General features: G+C 43.4%; 1 protein-coding gene across 4 annotated transcripts in view; it reads right to left on the bottom strand.

The window, feature by feature from the left end:
• The window catches only part of Ddc (dopa decarboxylase), an 88,148-nt gene that overhangs the window by 27,898 nt on the left and 40,424 nt on the right, over positions 1-19,826 (bottom strand). For all 4 annotated transcript variants that reach the window (XM_015991868.3, XM_006973038.4, XM_042285607.2 and 1 more), the window contains one exon: positions 4,250-4,316. In XM_015991868.3, the coding sequence (XP_015847354.1) occupies positions 4,250-4,316 (67 nt within the window). The remainder of the gene's footprint in view (positions 1-4,249; positions 4,317-19,826) is intronic.

Here is a 19,826-nt window from a genome sequence, read left to right on the forward strand (position 1 = left end):
ACCAAATAATCTCTACTAAAGAATCAAGTTTACCTGTAAAAAATCCAGCTTGTGCTCTGGTTCCTAAGAGATGACCTATGGACCGCTTTTTTTTTTTTTTTTTTTTTTTTTTTTCTTTTTGCCTGGGGCTTTGGCCCAGACATTCTGATCCTGTAATTTATGATGGAGCCGCTGGGCGATGACACAGCAGTTTTGACTTCCGGAGAAGTTGTTCTTTAAAGGTGGGCTTCCAGGAGAGGTTGAGGAGAACTAAGTCCTCACAAAAACAGGCAGTAAAGCATCAGAAGAGCTTGCCTGGTAGGGAAATGTCTTGACCCCGTGCACATGGTTGCACATCATGACTAGAGCAGTTCATACCCTCACGACTCCTTAGAGACCACCAGAAACCCTGTAGGCTCACACTTCAAAACTCTGTTATATGTGTCTCCTTGGCTGATTTTAATCTTCAGCCATCCTTGTGAGCTTGTTCTCAGGAAGTTTTGAGTCTTCTAGCAGGTTATAATATCTAAAGGAGTTTGAGGAGTCCTGAAACTGTAGCAAGTGTCTGAAAAGAGGTTCTCCGATGCAAGAATGCCTTGTGGAGACTGTCTTCTTTGACTTGGATTAGCCCCAAACTCCAACAAAAGATAACTTACAATGCTCCTTAGGAGCTTCTATATGGGCGCTGTTGAGATGGCTCAGCATTAAGAGCACTGACTGCTCTTCTAGAGGTCTTGAGTTTAATTCCCAGCAGCCCCATGGTGGCTCACAACCATCTGTAGTGGGATCTGATGCCCTCTTCAGGTATGGAGGAGGAAGAGGAGGAGGAGAAAGAAGAAGAAGAGGAGGAGGAAGAGGAGGAGGAGGAGGAGGAGAAGGAGAAGGAGAAGAAGAAGTAGAAGAAGTTATTGTTGTCATCTCTCTATGAGCTCCTCTTGGACCTATGAGGAAGTGAGATGGAGTTGACACAGCCTGATGTTCTACATCCTCCATATTTAACTGATACCAGCCCCATCATCCATGTCCTCCAGCACATGTAGGAATGATGTGGATGCAGCATGAACACACAACAGTTAGATATAGGGAGTTACACATGCCAGGAACATTACCACTGAGACCACACCACCTTTGATTTCTGCAGCCCTTGGCCTCCTCCTCCTCCAAACAATTTTCTAAGAGACTACCTCAGTATGCAGAAACCAGGCCAGGCTGGCCATGGTGCACAGCCCCTCTGGCCCTCAGGATGAAGCTGTGGCAGGCTATAATACATTCCTCCCCTCCCTATTCCCTGAGACTGCCTACCTTGCTCAGCCAGACCCTTTCCTCAGTGTCCCCATATGTGTACCCAGCAGCTAAGGCTGCCACCTATCCATCTGCCATAACCCAACCTCTTCTTAATTGATGCCTCCTATGGCAATTGATTCATCCAGGTGGACTAATGTCCTCATCCTCTCTGGTGTGCCATTTTCAAAGGGACCAAAAAGAGCCTGAGTTTCTTGAAGCAGAAACTGGAAGAAAATCATCTTCCGAGAGATGGTGAGTGAAGACCTCTGTGTTGTTAGGACTAGGTTATTTTAATCAATAGGATAAGGCCAGCTCAGAACACAGTGCTTGGTGGTGAAGCATGCTAATTGATATAGCTAAATAAAGAGACAGTGGGTTACAAAGGTTTTGACTCTAAGACACTACCACTGGTTAGTAATATTGCCCTCAAGTATGAACATTGGCCATGCATGAAAGGGTTTGGTGTTGGCCTGTCAACACCCCCAACATTGTCCCAAGAGCAATCTCTGGGATTGAACCCAAACAGCAAAGCACGTCTCAGGCTCTACCCACAGCACCAGAACTCCCTGGTAGAGGGAGCTGCAGGCCAGCAGGGCAGCCTGAGCTGTAATCATCCAGCACTGTGAGCATTAATGGCAGGGGCCACCTGCTGGCTGTCATCTTCCTGCTCCTGTGGGGAGCCAGATTGAGTTCAGGGATAGCAGCCCTGTAGGCTCAAGCTGGCAGAAGACTCCAGTGCTTTAAATCCGATAGCCCTGGGGAATGACATCAGCCGGCTGTTGGCCAGGACATTCAGTCCTTGGCCTGACATCTGAGTCAGAGGACTTCGACTTGCTTGGCTGAGCTTGCGAAGGTCTGCAGCTAACGAGGACCACAGTACAGCCATGGTTGGGGATGGCCAGCTAGTTCGGTTCTCAGCCTGCTGTGTGTGCCTGTCTTTAGCCAGTAATAATCACAGCTGTGCCACCGCTCACAACAGGTGGGGCCAAATCCTGAGTGAATGGCAACGCTGTGTCCACCCCACTTCTCATGGTTGGTGATTAGCCTCACGGTCCTGGCAGTACAAGCATGTACTACACGTAGTCCATGTCTTTCCGACAGCCCAAATGTCTGCGTGAACTCCCCTGAGCTGCACTGTGAAGGAAATACTGTTTTCTCATTATGAGAGCCGTTTTTCTTTCCAATTTTTAGATAGGGGAAAATGAAGGTCAGATTTAAGACATGCAGCTGTAAGCTATAAGCTCCTCTGCTGCTGAGGACCCTGGCCAGCCCCCACCACCGCCACGCCGGCACGCCTGTAAGCACCACCTCCACCGTGTCTCCTGCTAGCCAGGGAACAGTGACCCAGGGGAGAAGAGCTCATTCCCGAGCAGAGGCGGCGAGCAAACCCCGGGGTTAGGAGAGGTGGGAAACGTGCTTGGCCCTCACAGACTGACAACGAAGCCAAATGCCAAGCAGGTGTCGTGATGCCTGGCACAAGTCAAAGGACTGAGGTCAGCGAGCTTGCTAGGGACAGCTCCACCCGAGCCTTCACCTCCCTGAGGGACAGCGAGGAGCGAGTTTCATGGGCTGATATATCCTTGGTGCCTCAGAAACAGTTCCAAGGCCTGCTGAGTTCCCAGTGCTCACATCAAAGGTGAAACTTTAGAAAACACTGGCATTTATTCATTTTTGCAATGGACACAGAATCCTAGTCTCCATGAGGAAGACAAAATGTCCTGATTGAGGGACCAAGGGAGAGAGCACAGGGCCTGGGAAATGATCTGAAATGGAGCATTCTCGGCACAAGTTTAGCCTGAAAGTATTGATTTGCTAGATCAATACGAACAGCCGCGTGCTGCTTAATGAAGGGCAGTCTGAGAAATGTATCATTCCGTACGGCGGTCATTAGGAAAGCAAGGCAGAGTGTGCTTGTGCACACCCAGGATGTAGCATCGCCATCCTAACTGGTGTTTACCCTCACTGAAAATGTTACTACACTCCACAATCTTGTCTTTTATTTATTTATTTATTTATTTATTTATTTATTTATTTATTTATTTATTTATTTATTTATTTATTTGGGTTTTCAAGACAGAGTTCCTCTATGTCTCTCTGGCTGTCCTGGAACTCACTCTGTAGACCAGGCTGGCCTCAGACTCAGAGATCTGCCTGCCTCTGCCTTCTTAATGCTGGGATTAAAGGCGGGTGCCAACACCATCTGGTTTATAATAATTTACGTTCTTTAAAAAAAAATAAAAATGTATCAGATGGGTGGTGCATGCCTTTAATCCCAGCACTTGGGAGGCAGAGACAGGCGGATCTCTGTGTTCAAGGCCAGCCTGGTCTACAGAGTGAGTTCAGGACAGTCAAGGCTACACAGAGAAACTCTGTCTTCAAAAATCAAAAACCAAAAAAAAAAAAAAAAAAAAAAAAAAGATATGACAAAAGACTGGATTCAAACAACACAGGCCATGTGAATGTCATGCACACACAGGACCTTCATGTTGGGTTAATTGCCCCCAAATGTTGATGAGCTTAGTTTCCTTAACAGGGCTACCATATCCTAAATATTATATTCCCATGAAGTACTTGGACATTTTCTCCATTTCCAATAGTATGTTGGTATTATTAAGCTCATCTGTGTGTAATTAGCTCAAACTCTGAATTTGTGGAATTTAAGTCAATGGGGTTACATTATTGTAAATATAAGACAAGGCATGCAAATCATGATGATTAGAATTAATGATGAGGCGCAGGGCTCAAAATGAAAGGTTGGCTAAACCCACCCCTCCATTTAAGAATACTTTTTTTAGGGGGCGGGGGTTTCGAGACAGGGTTTCTCTGTGTAGTTTTGGTGCCTGTCCTAGATCTCGCGCTGTAGACCAGGCTGGCCTTGAACTCACAGAGATCCTCCTGGCTCTGCCTCCCAAGTGCTGAAATGAAAGGCATGTGCTACCCATGGCTAAGAATGCTTTTTAAAAAGAAAATTGAATCAGATACTTACAGATGGGTCCTACTTCTAGGAGATTGTCAAAGGAGCAGCAAGATGTGGTTCCCAGTGTAACAACCACCTAGGAAGTAAAAAAATAACCATTTTATCCCCCATGCTGCCATTGTTGTAACCCAGCCCTCTTCCACAGCCACCGATAGTAGCTAGCATTCACAATGCTAATGAACACCTACATGGAAATGGAAACCCATGAGTATGTGTTTAGTCTCTTGGTTAAAGTGTCGTAGCACATAAAGAGCACAAACCTACGAACAAAAGTCTCCACTGTGGGCTGGGGAGATGGCTCCGTGGGTAAGAATGCTTTCTGTGAAAGCAAAAGGACCTGAGTTCAAATCCTTAGCTCCCACATAAAACCTAGGCATGGCCTCACATGCTTGTAACTCCAGCTTTGGGGGACAGACACTGGAGGATGCTGGGGACTTTCTGGTCAGTTGACTTAGCCAAAACAGCCGGCCTCAGGTTCAGTGAGAGACCCTGCCTAAAAGAATAATACAAGAGCTGGAGAGATGGCTCAGCAGTTAAGAGCATTTGCTGCTCTTAGAGACGACCCAGGTTTGGTTCCCAGAACCCACATGGCTGTTCACAATTGTTCATAACTCCAGTTTCAGGGGATCCAATGCTCCCTTCGGACCTCCATGGGCACCAGGCCATACAAGATGCACATACATATATGCAGACAAAACACTCATACCATATATATATATATATATATATATATATATATATATATATATATAAAATGTGTGTTATATAATATATTATATATTTACTGTATTATATTATATATATTTGTTTTATATACACACACACATACACTTTTATTTTTTGGTTTTTTGAGACAGGGTTTCTCTGTATAGCCCTTGCTGTCTTGGAACTCACTCTGTAGACCAGGCTGGCCTTGAACTCACAGAGATCCACCTGCCTCTTCCTCCCTGGTGCTGGGATTAAAGGTGTGCAACACCACTGCCTGGGGCATTTCCCCGATTTCTAAGAGCTCTCTGGGCAGCTGATATGTTGGAGGCTTTTGCTGTGGGATGTTAATGTATGTCCTGTGGGAGCCCTTCTTGGGTTCCTTGTGGCGTTACCCAGCAGGTTTGCATAGAGGATGATTAGGACCATGGGCCTGAGTGCAGGTGTCTGAGATGGTCTGCACCTGGCTGTATTGGGGGATGGTTTGTATGTCAAGTTGCTCTGATTGGTCAATAAATAAAACCGGATTGGTCGTGGCTAGGCAGGAAGTATAGGCGGGACTAACAGAGAGGAGAAATAAAAGAACAGGAAGGCAGAAGGAGACGCTGCCAGCCACTGCCAGGACAAGCAGCATGTGAAGATGCTGGTAAGCCACGAGCCGCGTGGCAAGGTATAGATTTGTAGAAATGTGTTACTTTAAGATATAGGAACAGTTAACAGGAGGCCTGCCACGGCCATACAGTTTGTAAGCAATATAAGTCTCTGTGTTTGCTTGGTTGGGTCTGAGCGGCTGTGGGACTGGCGGGTGACAGAGATTTGTCCTGACTGTGGGCCAGGCAGGAAAACTCTAGCTACAGGCTTTGGCGATACCTTTGAATCATTTCTGTTCCTATATGTAACTCAAATAAAATTAAATATTAAATAAAATATATTGGACTTTGATTACACTCTTGCTTTGACCTGTTATGGGTTCCCAATCTGGGATGGGTAGATGTTTGTTCAAGTCTCCCCAGAAATATTTACACACACACACACACACACACACACACACACACACACACACACACAACCATAAATATAAACAAATCTGAGCTCTGAACTGTGAGGCTAGGAAGTATTGGCTTTAGTGAATGATCACCCACATTTGACCTACAAAAGATTTTCAGGGAATGGAACCTTGAGTAGAAATGAGGGAATTCAATCACATGAATTCCTATATGCTACTTCATCAGCTGAATCTGCTGGAGATAAGAACATAGTTCCCGTAGAATAAAGAATTTAGACATTTTTTCACCTAATTTGGTGTGTGTGTGTGTGTGTGTGTGTGTGTGTGTGTGTGTGTGTACATCACAGAGCAAGCACATCAGAGATGACACACACTGAGGCCAGCTGTGATGTGCGGAGGTGTGAGTAGAGTGGTTCTTGTAGGGCCACAACTATGATGGCTCTACAGCTGACTCACTCTAGGGTCAGTTAAGCCACACCAGAATATTGTTCAAGGGTGTGCCTCAATGTCCTTACTCGGTGACTTTCCTTCTCCAGAATGCCATTGCTCCCAAAGATTTGCTTCAACCTTCAAAAGGTCGGTGAGAAAGTTCTGCTGGTGCTGGCAATGGTGCCAAAGGGTGTTCTGAGAAAACATGGAGTGCTGTGGGCCATGCAATGGGAAGCATGACCTAGAATCCATTCTCTCGGTGCCTTGGGATGCCGGTACTCATGTTGTTCATTCACATGACTGTCTCTTTCTCTAGACCCACAATGTTCTTGAAACCAGGTCTCTATGTTGGTGGGAATTTGTACTTTGCTGGGCATGGAATGGATGCTAAAATATATTTACTGAACTGACATGCTCCAAATGATAAGAAAAAGTCTTGTTTATGAAAGCCAAGGGCTGATCAGATTCATAGAGGCCATGCTGTTGGGATAGTGGACTTTCTCTTCAGGCTTGATGAAGTTTCATGCACCCTTGTGTCCAATGCATGTCAAATGTCAAGGGTACATGATTGTTCAAGTCTACCCAAAAATAGTGTCACACAGTGCTATTTGAACAAGGTTTGCACCTTGTGTCAAGTCCATCGCTCCAATAATATTAAGTACACCACAGGACCCAAGTGTTAACTTGGGCAGGTCAAAAATTCAGACATAGTTATCTGTCAAGGTCTTTCTGGCTCCATTACACAGATGACCACCTATATTTGTCCTGAAGAACAAACCCACCTCTCAACAAGATCCTACTCTCTTGCCAGGTAACATGACATTTGTGGGTCATTCACCTGGCTGGCTGCCTGGGCCCTGATGCTCACATAGAGGCCTGGGTTGGTGGAGGTACTTGGCATTATTTCTCATAGGTAATGCCTTTACCAGGGACCAGAGTTTTTCTGTACCCAGTTGTAGGAGATGGTGGCGATGCAGGTCCTGGCAGAGCTCTGACAGCTTCTTTGTGACACCCATCTATATCCACAAAGGTCTGCTGCCCCTAACAGGGCTGTCCTCAGTCAGGCTTAGCAAAGGCAAACACTTGAATACAGGCCTTGTGATTGTGGATGGATGGTGATCCAGCAGACCATGAAGTCATCCACTGAAGACTATTGTCCTATTCACAGGTCCCCAGGAGAGGACCATGTCATGCCGTGGGGTGCACCACAGGGAACACATGCTGAAACTCTAGGACATGTCAGGTGTGGGGGTGAGAAAGACATGGCCTTTCTCTTGGTGCTCAGGGGAAGTTACAGTCAAGGCAGGCAAAGAGGCTGCTTTGACTAGTTTTAGAGGCTCAGGCTACCTGTAATGATTTGGTACCTGGCTATTTCTGGGGTAAACGGGGAGATAGCACCCTAAAGAGAGAACCTCACTGAGGCTCTTCTTTGGTTAGTGTGCATATGAATATTGAATTTGCCACTCAGTCTTTCATTCAGAAGAGGTAGGCCCTTTAAGGACATCATTGCCAAAGACATCAGAGCATCAGAAAAGCAATAAAAGCCATCCGCAGTGACACAGGCCTGCCATTGCAGCTTTCAGGAGTGGAGGCAGTGGGATCTCAAGTTTGAGGTCAGTTTGGACTATCTAGGAAGACCATGTCAGGGCAGGCAAGATGACTCATTAGGTAGAGGCTCTTGCCACTGAGCTTGATGACCTAGGTTTGATTTCCGGGACCCATGTAGTGGAAGGAGAGAATTGTTTCCTACAAGTTGTCCTCTGGCCTCCACATCCATATCTTTAAAAAAGAAGACCCTGTTCCCAAAGAACAAAAATCAAACAAGAGAGAGAGAGAGAGAGAGAGAGAGAGAGAGAGAGAGAGAGAGAGACAAAGCCCTAGGTGTGAGGCTCAGCTGCCTTGCATTGCTGGGCTGCTTGCCGGGCTGCATCTTTCTCACTCACAAGGTAGCACAATGGACACAGGACTTGCCCAGTGTGAGGGGTATCAGTGGACTTCAAGGCCCCCTGTTTCCAGGCTCTCCTGAGCCTCAGACTCCTCTCGCTCTCAATGCAGTCTTCTTCCCTCCACGCATTCAATCAACGTTCTCCAGACTTGCCTCATTCGTACAAGATGAGTCACGCCGTGGGCCTCGCGGGGTCACATGTGGTTTTTCTCTGGTGTCTGTAATTTCATCCTGATATTTAACTGAATATTAAAATGCTTTGCTTTAGGTACCTGGCTAACTGGGTCAGCTCATCATAGGACTCTTAAAATGCTTTGTCTGTGTTACTCGGGGTAAGACTGTGTAGTTTCAGTAGAAACAGATTGACTCAAGACGTTAATACTGCGTTATCGCCTCCATTTGTGTCTCTTAGAGATGACATGTTTGCAATGCAGCAGTTATTTCAGCTTCATCTCATTTTCTCATCTAAACACTAATTGGCCTAAGCACAATAATTTCTGCTGTTAAATTCATACACGTTAAACATTTGCTTGTTCAAATCAGCTTTTATCTATTACTGCGTGCACAAAGAGTATAGAGAATGATTCCTGCCAAATATGATTACTGCTTATCGCCTGAGATGAGCTTTTGGTCAACATAAACGCTCGTTCTTAGATTTGCACACAAGTATTGATTTACTTATAATGAGCTTGAGACAACTGAGCACAAACAATAATGTTCTGCCTTCTTATGGAAGGAGCCTTGATGGGAGAATTAAAAAAAAAAAAAATGAGTGTCTGTTTTGAGGGCTTTGCTGGTGCAGTCTGGTTGCTCTGAGTGCTTCCTGGGTAGATCATCACAGTGACCTTAGATAGGCTCACCATCCCTGCTTCATGCTTGACTTAAAGAAGGTGCCAGAGTAGGTGCACATGGCCAGGGACAGCTCAATGGTGATACCACTAGCCGCACCATTTGGAAGACAGTGGTCCCAAGTGCTCGCCACAGGCCCCAGTCCTTTCTAGCTGCACAGGAGGTGTGACCAGGCAGTAAGACCTAAGAGGGTGAGGCAGAAGGGGGCTGCATGGACAGTGTTCTAATGACTTGCCCACGTGCCACCGAGCTACAAGTCAGCTTGTCCTAATTCTCAGAAGCCATATTAAAGCTAGCACCTGCTCTGCTCCAGGCTCTGATTACCCCGGCTCAGCATCGCTCAGTGACGCTAACCTGATTTCAGTGTGCTCTGCAGAGCCCTAATCACATTTGTGCAGCAGGAGGGGGCAGCAGCCACAACAAGCCTCTATCTTCAGAGCCTGCGGCCTTCCTGCTAGTGACAGAGCCTGTGTGACCTCCTCCCCTGCTGTCCCTACCCCACCAGCCCTTTTTCCTCACGTACGTGCCTTGCAGGCATTGCCCTTTGCTGATGTTATTAAGTTGGCTTTATTGGAGAAGCAAACTATCATGAAGAAAATCGAAAGAGAGAAGCTTTATTATGGGACTCAAGTCCATGGAAGGACAGAACCAGCTTTCTTGGTCAGACTCAGCCAAATATGCCTTTTATTCTCAGTAGTGGGTATCCAGCTAGAGGGGCCTGCAATTCTTGACATATCCCAGAAGGGTGCATGTGGCTGTTACACATGCACGCATGCAAATACTTATGACCACCAAAGAGCATTAGGGAACTAAGGCAAGGCCTAGCTACTACCCCTTCCCCATCCCAGTTGAATAGCCCCAAGCTACACCTTCAAATAACAAACCATTTGCACTGTCTCACATATCCTGTGCTCTTTTACACTGATAAATGTTATCAATCCTCATTCCTTTAACAAAAAATGCAATGCACCATGAATCCCTGCCTGTCCAACCTCAAGGATATAGTTGTTATAGTGTTGCTTAGCAACAGGCATTATTGATCCTCTCTAAAGCTGATTGCATCATCTACTCTTGTCTGTATATGTAGCTATAAAATGGTGGAAAGACCAGGCATATCTGTATCTTTGGCATGAAAAACCTCTTCAAGAGGAAACAGTGGGTGGCTGGTCAGATATCCTCAGAGTTGTTCAAGGGACATTGAGATACAAGCGTTTGTCGAAAGTGTGAATGCATGAATGCACTGTGACACTTCCCTTTGTGCCAATGCAAAGGACTGGTGATATCTGTAGCTTCTGCCTGCAAAAGGGCCAGGACATCCTCTAATATTTTCTGAAGTTTGGTTTGTTAAAGCACAATTTAAAAAAACGGCATATTGTTTCTCTCTGCCCTTCTGCACGGAAATAAAATTCAGCTCTATTTCAGTGAACTGTGAAGTCTTCACTTCGGTACTTGTGTTCCTCCTCTCTTGGTTTCTTCAGGTGAGCACATGAATACAGCTGACCCTCTGTATCTGAGGTTTGATTTGAGGTTGGGTTCTAAGAACTTGCCACTGCGCAGGTGGCCAAGAGTCTGAGACTAAATAGGCCGAAGACTGAGGGGAAAACCAAATACTACTGTTTTGCTACACGAACATATCAATACAACGACTCATAATGACATTCTGCTATACTCACGGATCCCTGTGCCCAGTCATCATCAGAGGAGCTTCCTCCTGCAGTAGATTGGAACTAACACATAGACCCACCCACCATTGGACAGTGTGAAGAGAGTGAGAGAACTTGGAACACTCAGTTCTAAATGGGAGGTATTCATCAAATCCTTCCCCTTAAGGCTCAGGGAACCATCCACAAGAGGAGGCAAAAAGATTGTAAGAGTCAGAGGGGATGAATGATGCCCAAGAAACATGTCTTCCAGAAACAACAAGACTGACATACACATGAACTCACAGAGACTGTGGCAACACACGCAGACGTGCACAGGTCCAAACCAGACAGGGTCCCAGCACTGAGACGGGGAAGCAAACAGAAGCCCCCACGCCCAGCAAAGGATCTAGCTCCAGCGAACAACCACTTGCAAAGGAAAAAGTAGTTTCTCCAAGGGAGTCTCACTGGCTGTACAAACCACACTCCAAGGCAGGTCCCATGTGCAGCCGTGGTGGCCAACACAAAATGAACTCAAAAGCATTTTTTGGAAGTTTTTTTTTTTTGGTCTCATATTACTTTGTTTGTTTGTTTAAACTTACTGGTCTTTTGCTTGTAAATGACGGTTTCTGATTTTGTGTTTATATGGTGTGTGTGCACATGTGTAAGCATTTCTTGGGATCTTTCTTTGTTTCTCTTTTCCTTCTTTTCATTGTTAGCTTGTTCATTTTATTTTATTTTTGCTTGTTTTTCTTATTTGCCTGTTTGTTTTCTTAAGAGAGAGAAACAATGTGTGGAGTTGGAAGGGTACAGAGGTGGGGGGATCTGGTAGATGAGAGGGAAAGCCATGATTAGAATATATTGTATGAAAATAACTATTTTCAATTAAAAGTGAAATTTAAAAAATATTTGGAAAAAAAATCCAGAAAGTTCTGAAAGGAACACTTGAATTTGCTGGGCATGAAGTACTATGTGCTAAATCCATGAGTAAAAATATGTGTAGGCATTGCTTTAGACATCAGAAGCACTTAAAATATATAGAAAGGTTATATGCAAATACTGTGGGTTTCATAGAAGGCACTTGAGCATCCACAGGCTTCCTGGAAACAATATCCTGTGGATAGTGAGATACAACTCTATGCATAAACCTCTCATTTCTGTACATTTTCCACAAGCCCAATGTATATAGTGAATGTAAACATTTCATTACAAAAAAATTAAACTGAACACAGTAATGCAGGAAATTTGAGAGTGTGCTGGTTAGTTTTTTGTCAACTTGACACAAGCTAGGGAATAGGGAACCTCAATTGAGAAAATGCTCCCATCAAATTAGCCTGTAAGCAAGTCTGTGGGGGCATTTTCTTGATTAATGTGTGATGTGAGAGGGCCAAGCTCACTGTGGGAAATGCTACCTCTAGGCAGATGGTCTGGATTGTATAAGAAAACTGAGCAAGCCTTGAGAACAAGCCAGTAAGCAGGGTTGCTCCACGATCTCTGCTTTACTTCCTGCCCCCACGTTTCTGACTTGAGTTCCTGCTCTGATTTCCCTTCAAATGGACTGTGATTGAGTTGTGTAAGTTAAATAAACACTCCCAGACCCAAGCTGTGTTTGGTTAGTGTTGATCACAGCATCAGAAAGCACACAAGGATGGGGGTATTATACACCATATAGAAAGAAAATGGAAAGTAGCAGAAGCTAGTCTTTTCATTTCAATCATCGTTAGGAAGAACGGAATGGCTGGGGAAATTGCTCAGTTGGTCAAGTGTCTGCCATGCAAGCATGAGGATCAGAATTTGATCCCCAGCATTCATGTACAAAGTTGGGGGAGGCAGTATGTGCCTGTAATCCCAGGGCTTGTGCAGGGAGTGAGAACAGGTGGATCCCTGGAGCTCGCTCATCAACCAACCTAGTTCCGAGTTCAATGAGAGAGCTTGTCTCAAAAATTCAGATGGAGAACAATTGAAGAAGATAACCAACATTGACAGCTGTTAGCCACATGTACACACACAAGGATACATGCACACATACTACTGCATGTACATATGTACACATGCATGCACATGGACATGCATATACTACACCACACACAAACAAAGAAAGAAGAGAAACTCTGGTATATGTTACACTATGGAAGAATGCTGAAGACCTTATGCTAAGTGGAAAATACCTTTCATGAAAAGAGGTACCTTAAGGTACTTGGAACAATAAAATTCATAGGCACACAAAATACAAGAGTGATTTCTAGGGGCTTAAGGGAGTGGAAGTTATTATTTAATGGACACAAAATTTGAATCTTGTGAGAAGAAAAGACTTTTGTGCATTGACAAATGGTAATAACTACATATAAACTAATCGTTTGAACATAGTTTAGTAAGTTATATATACAGGTGCAGAGTTGCAAAGAAAAGTTGTAACATTAGCTTTTGGAGTAAAACAATAGCAATGATTATTCTGAAAGCTCATATTTCATAACACACACCCAGATGGTCCCTGGCTTACAGTGGTGCAACTTCAGACTTTTCAAACTTATGACAGTGTGGCAGTGATATACAGCAGAAACTTCAGGCTTAAAAATTGATAGACCTGCAGAAAGAAACAAATGAGCCAACCCTCATAGTTAAAGACTCTTAATACTCTTCTACCAGGAATAGATAGATCCAAGAGACAGAAATTTGATAAAGATGTACTTGAATTGAGGAGTACCATCAATCATTTGATCTAATTAAATCTGTAAAATACTTCACATAATGATCATAGAATGTATCTTCTTTGCATGTTTACGTGGAACATTCACTAACACAAGCCACATCCTGGGCCATAAAACACATCTCAATAAATTTGAAAGAATAGATATTGTACAAGATACGTTTTTAAATTACAGTGAAATTTAAGGAGAAATCACTGACCAAAAGATAGCTAGATTATATTCCCAAACTCTGAATAATCATAAAAACCCATTTCTAAATGTCAAAGGAAAATTCTCAAGAAATACTGAAAAGTACTTTAGCTCTTAGAAAATGACACTACAATTCAAGATAATTTATCAAGATAGTGAAATTGCTTAGAGATTTATAGCATTGAATGCATCTACTAGAATAAAGTAAGTCTAAAATCTATAGCCCAAGTAATCACCTTAGAAAACTAGTAAAAGAAGAAAATTAAGTGCAAAGTGAACATAAGAAAATAAAAAGAAATACCAATAAATCAATGAAATAGGAAATAGTAAAAAGTTGATTCTTTGAAAAAGATCAATAAACGTGATAGACTTTTAGCCAGATTAGCTAGGACAAAACAACAAAGACACAAATGATTAACATCAAAATTGAAACTGGAACCATCACTGCTGATCTGATTGGCATTGAAAAGATAATAAAGAATATTATGGGCTCTGATTTCATAGACATTAAAGGGGTAATAAGGAATATCATGGGCTCGGTGTCCACAAATTTAAAGACTCAAATGAAATGCATAAATTTCTTGAGAGATTTAACGTAAATCTTACATAAAGGTAAATAAATACTGTCAGTAGAGCTGTATGTATTGAAATTGTGTCTCTAGTCAGTAACTTGCAAAAAGCGACAGCACACCATGCCCAACTGGGCTCCTCAGTTGCTCCACTGAAAATTTCAGAAAGAAACATGAAGAAACCATAGCTCATTCTATGATATTAACATTACCATAATACCCAAACTGTACACAGCAACACCAGGAAAGGATGTGATAGTCAAGCATATGTCATAAATATAGATGTAAGAATCTTCAATAAAATATTAGCAAAATGAACCCAACTGTAAGAAAAGAATTATATATACTACAACCAAGTGTGCTTTACTTCAGATGTAACGGCTGGTTGAATGTTTGAAAACAAATGAATATCATCTGGCTAAAGAAAAGAAATTATATCATTATATATGATCTGAAGCAACGTCATCTTTTAGGATAGTAAGATCATACAAAACTTCCTCAACTTGGTAATATCCACGAGTCTCACAGTTGATACTAACAATTGAATCTATAGTTTATAATCAAGAGTCAAAAGACTCAAAATGAAAACAGAGTTAATTTTAAATAATAATATCAGAGTTCTGATCCCACTTTTGCCAACTTACTATAAACCTGCAATAACCAGGACAGTATGGTCTTAGAAAAAGAAAGAAAAAAGCCAGACCAATGGACCAGAAATAGGTCTACACATGTAAGCCAAGCGTTAACAAAGGAGGAAAGGCTGTTTAATGGAGGAAGTACAGTCTTTCAACAGACAGCGCTGGAACAATGGCCTACCACCACACACACACATACGCACACCCTTGAAGGACTCTAAACACATTTTAGACTCCTTTCACAAAAAAATCAGCTGAAAACAGATGATAGATTTTTAAAGAAGAAAACTACAAAGCTCCTAGAATGTAACTCTGGAGAAAATCTATCTGGTCATGGTGTGGAATCACTTGGCTGGAGTCCCTTTGTTCTGTTTACACAGAAATAATGTGTAGCCAAGGAGACAACCTTCAAGTCCTGGGCGCCTTTGTTTCCCTTGGTGTTTTGCAGCAGTGAGTGATGGCCGTAAGCAGGTGGGAGCAGCAGCTGGTGGTACCTTCTAGTGTTACAGTCTTCATGCATGCCTCGGATATCAGGACTCTAAGCCCTGTACGTGCTGCAGCTCTTGTGTAAGCCTAGAAAGCTGGGATTTTTCAGCCCTTGGTTGTAATTAGGGTTGAAGTTTGTGGGCAGCAGGAGTATAAGGATTTCTCAGTTCTTGACAGCAACCAGTGTCACAGATCTTGTGTAGGCCAAGGAAGTTGGGATTCCTTAACCCCTCGCCCCTCCCAACCCCGTCCTCCAGTGTTACGTGCTAGCCCTGGGGCATCCGAGACCCTTGGTCCTACAGATCTGACAGTTCTCTGGAATTCCTCTGGCAAGCAGGGCCTGCAGTTTTTCTTTTCTGACACCCGAGAGTCTTTTATCCTCCTTCAGTCTCAGCTGTCCACCCTCTCTTGTCGCCCCTCTCCTTCGGCCCCTCCTCGGCCCACCCTAGCTGCTCTCAGACTGGTCATCGGATTCCTCTTCAGCTGCCCAGCAGCTGCCTTGCCTCTTTCACAGCCCAGCCTGCCAACTGCTCAGCTGTCCCTGCCCCTGCCCCTCGGCAGCTTTCGCCATCACTGCGCCTCTGCCCTCTCTGTTGCTCAGCCACGCTACTGAAGGGAAAGAGTGCCGGGGAGAATCCTTTTATTAGGCCTAATGTGGCAACACCAGGGAAGGCAACACAAGAGACTATAATCCGAGTTGACACACTTAGTGAACCTGGGAAGCCTGGGAGTAGAGCCTGAGAGGAGGCATTTAGGCAGAAACTGCCATTTGTTTTGGACCAACACAGCCCTGTCTCTTAGCACCAATCACACCATTGAGACTTCTGCGGGGATCAGTTACCACCAGTCACAGCGGTTCCTTTGCTAGGCCAGCAGAGCCGTGGTTTCCTTTTGGCCTGGGTGGAAATGGTTGCACGGTTAAAGAGAGCTCATGGAAGCTTGTGATAACAAAGAGGCTGGCACAAATGGTTTCAATCAGTCCTTGCTGAAGCAGTAGTCGGGGCGATCAACTAAGGCTGGCTGTCGTTTTCCTAGGGTGCCTGTGAAATGTTCGCAATGGCTGGCGCTGGCACAAGGGCCGTTGACTATCTGACTGACAGTTCTGCTGCCGCTGGGGCAGCCAGGGAGCGTCTAATGCTGCTAGTTAGGGAGTCAAACCATGCCATGTGCCTGCCTGTTTCATTACTTATGAGAAAATGAGCATCACAAGGAGTACTTAAAGACTTTGTCATTTAACGCTAACAGTGTTTTGTTGTTACTGTTTTGTGTTTGTTTTTTATAAAACAGTATTTAACACTACTCCAGGGAGGAAAAGGGCCCTCTCACCATTTTATGTATAATACCAAAGGCCTGATGGATAAAGGAAAGAATGGATAAATTGCACTTTACTGAAATTAGATATCTGTCTCACCAAAGACAAAAGACACAATTCAGAGTGTAGAATAACAAGCTACAGACTGGGAGCAGACATTTGGAAAACATGCAAGTCAGTATGGAAACTTTCTGTTCTATTTTTCTTCTGGGAAGCTGGGCTATGGCTTGAATGTGGAATGTCCCTCATAGGCTTATGTGTTTCAACACTTGCACAGATGGTGGTACAGCTTTAGAAGGCTGTAGAACATTCCGGACATGGGGCCTCGCTATGGGAAGTGGGTCATGGCGGGGCAGGCCTTATGAGTTCTTGGCCAGCTCCCTTCTAGCCTGAGCTCTCTGCTTTTTGATGCTGATATGATTGAACAGCTGTCTCGCATTCCAACTGCCCGGCAAGCAGCTCCTGCTGCCACCTGATAGGCTGTGTTCCCTAAACCTGGAGCCAAAATAATCCCTTCCTTCTTGAATTATTTCTGTTAGGTATTCTGGCAGAACAGCAACCTAAAACTGCTCTATCAAAATCAATCTGTTACTTAAAAAGAAAAAAAAAAAAAATCAACCCAGGCTTGACATTGGTGGGTTCTCAGGGAGAAAGGATCAGTTTTCTGGAAGGGTGCAGCTTCTGGTATCCCAACTGTGTTCCAGTGGGTGGCCCACACCCATAAATTTCTGGGCAACACAAAGTAGACTTGGTGGGTTATTTAAAAAGAAAAAAAAAAGACATAAGTTTGGGAATACATAGGGAGATGTGGGTAGTTCAGAAAAGAATTAGGGAGAGAATTGGGGGTTAATATGATCAAAGTGCATTGTACAAAATTCTCAAAGAATTCATTTAAAAATTTATTTAAAAAAGAAAAAATTAAAAATCACGGTAAGGGCTGGAAAGATGGCTCAGCAGCTAAGAGCACATACTGTTTTTGCAGAAGATCCAATTTCAGTTACCCATTATGGGGCAGCTCACAGCTACTTGTAACTAATTGTAGCTCCAAAGGAATTCAACACCTTCTTCTGGATTCTGGGGGTACATGCATATACCCCCACACATACATATACACATACATATAGCTATACATACCCGCATACACATACACATATTCCCACACACAGACATACACACACAGACACACCACACAAACACACACACACACACACACACTTAAAGAAATAAATTTTTAAAAATACATCAACTATTTAGAACATGGGCAAAAGAAATGACTTTACATTTTACAAAAAAAAAAAAAAAAATGTATGGACAGTGCCTATCCACATGAAAAGATATTTAACACTGTTAGTCACCCGAGAAATGGTTGTTGTGTCCTTAGGAGATATTGCTACACTCCTATCGACAGAACTAAAATAAAAAATAATGACAACACCAAATGCTTGAGAGGAAGCAAAGGAACCTAAATTTTTCAAGCTACATAGTGGATATGTAAAACAAAATAGTCAGTCTAGAGAACATTTTATTGGTTTCTTTAAAAATGTATCCCAAAGAAATGAAAACATTTCTCTATCCAAATATCTGTGCATAAGTGTTCACAGATGTTTTATTTGCAGTAGTTGGAAAATGAGAGGAATCAAAGTACTTCTCAGTAGGTGATGGACGAACACAGTTGGATACCAAGTCTGGGGTACAGCAGTAAGAAGGAACACGCGAGACACCTGGGTGGATCGCAAAGGCACACGATTGAGTGAAAAGATACTAATCTCAACTTTTCACTTACTTTATGATCCCATTTCTACAACATCCCCAACATCACCGAAATCTAGAACACCAAACAGATTGTGAGGATAATGGGAGACAAGAAAGTGAGAGCAAAGAAAAGAACCACAGGGAATAGATCCTTTTAGGAACAAAACATTTCAGGATTTTAGCTAACAGAGTAGTTAGGGGGCTCTATCGCTGTAATGATAGAACTAACACAGTAAACTGTTGTCAATTTCTTGGTTCTAATATTATCTTTCAATTATAGGAATGTAATACTTGGGGGCAAAAGTGATAGGCATAGAATTGCTTTGTTTTAATTTTTTTTAAAAAATTTCTTTTATGATTTTAAATTATGTGTTTGTGTCTGTGTATAGGTATGTGTATATGAGTGCAAGCACCCATAGAGGCCAATGCCATTCGGTCTTCCTGGAGTTGGAGTTGTAAGCAGTTATGAACCACCTGACATAGATGTTGGGAACCAAAGATGAGAAACACAGAAAGGAGTGGAGCCAACATTCAGGGGGAAAATGTAAGTACATGTAATCATAGTCCAAGAATGAAAAGAGGGAGAAATTGAGGAGAAGTAAACTATGAGAAGACAATGATATCAGAACCCACCTTAGACTCAAGAAATTCCATGAAATGGAAATAGAGTAAGTATCATGTAAAACTGCCCAAAAGTAAAGACGAAAAACAAATATTATAAGCCACTGGGAATGCCACTCTCCCCTTTTTCTCAATGCAAACAACAATAATACTGACAAGTGACGTCTCCCCAGACATCACAGAAGGAAGTCAATGAACAGAGATATGCTTTCTCCTTAGCATCCTATGCTCAGCTGAGATGGTTAGTATTGATCCTCAACTTGACAGGATCTAGAGTCACCTGAGAGATAGGCCTCTGGGAAAGCCTGTGGGGGATTACCTTGATTGTGCTAACTGAAATGGGAAGACCTGTCTTAATTGTGGGCAGGACCATTCCCTGGGTGGGAGATCCGGACTGTCAAAAGCGGAAAAAACAATCTGAAACAGGAGTGTGCTCGCATGCATTGCTTTTGATGTACTGCTCTTGAACTGTGAGCTGGAAATACAGAACATGCAGAGGCTCGGGAGATGGCTAGGCTGTTTAAGAACACTGGCTACTCTTCCAGGGGACTGCTGTTTGACTCCCAGCACTCACACGAGGGCTCACAACTATCTGTAACTCCAGTTTCAGGGGATCTGATGCCCTTGACCTCCAGGGACACTAGACACAGAGTACACCCACGTGAAACACAAAATAAAATGAAAATCTTAAAAATGGAAACAAAAGCGCCCCCTGTCCTTAGGTTGTTTTTTGTCTGTGT

Source organism: Peromyscus maniculatus, chromosome 10 (assembly GCF_049852395.1).
Source record: "Peromyscus maniculatus bairdii isolate BWxNUB_F1_BW_parent chromosome 10, HU_Pman_BW_mat_3.1, whole genome shotgun sequence".
Taxonomy (NCBI): domain Eukaryota; kingdom Metazoa; phylum Chordata; class Mammalia; order Rodentia; family Cricetidae; genus Peromyscus; species Peromyscus maniculatus.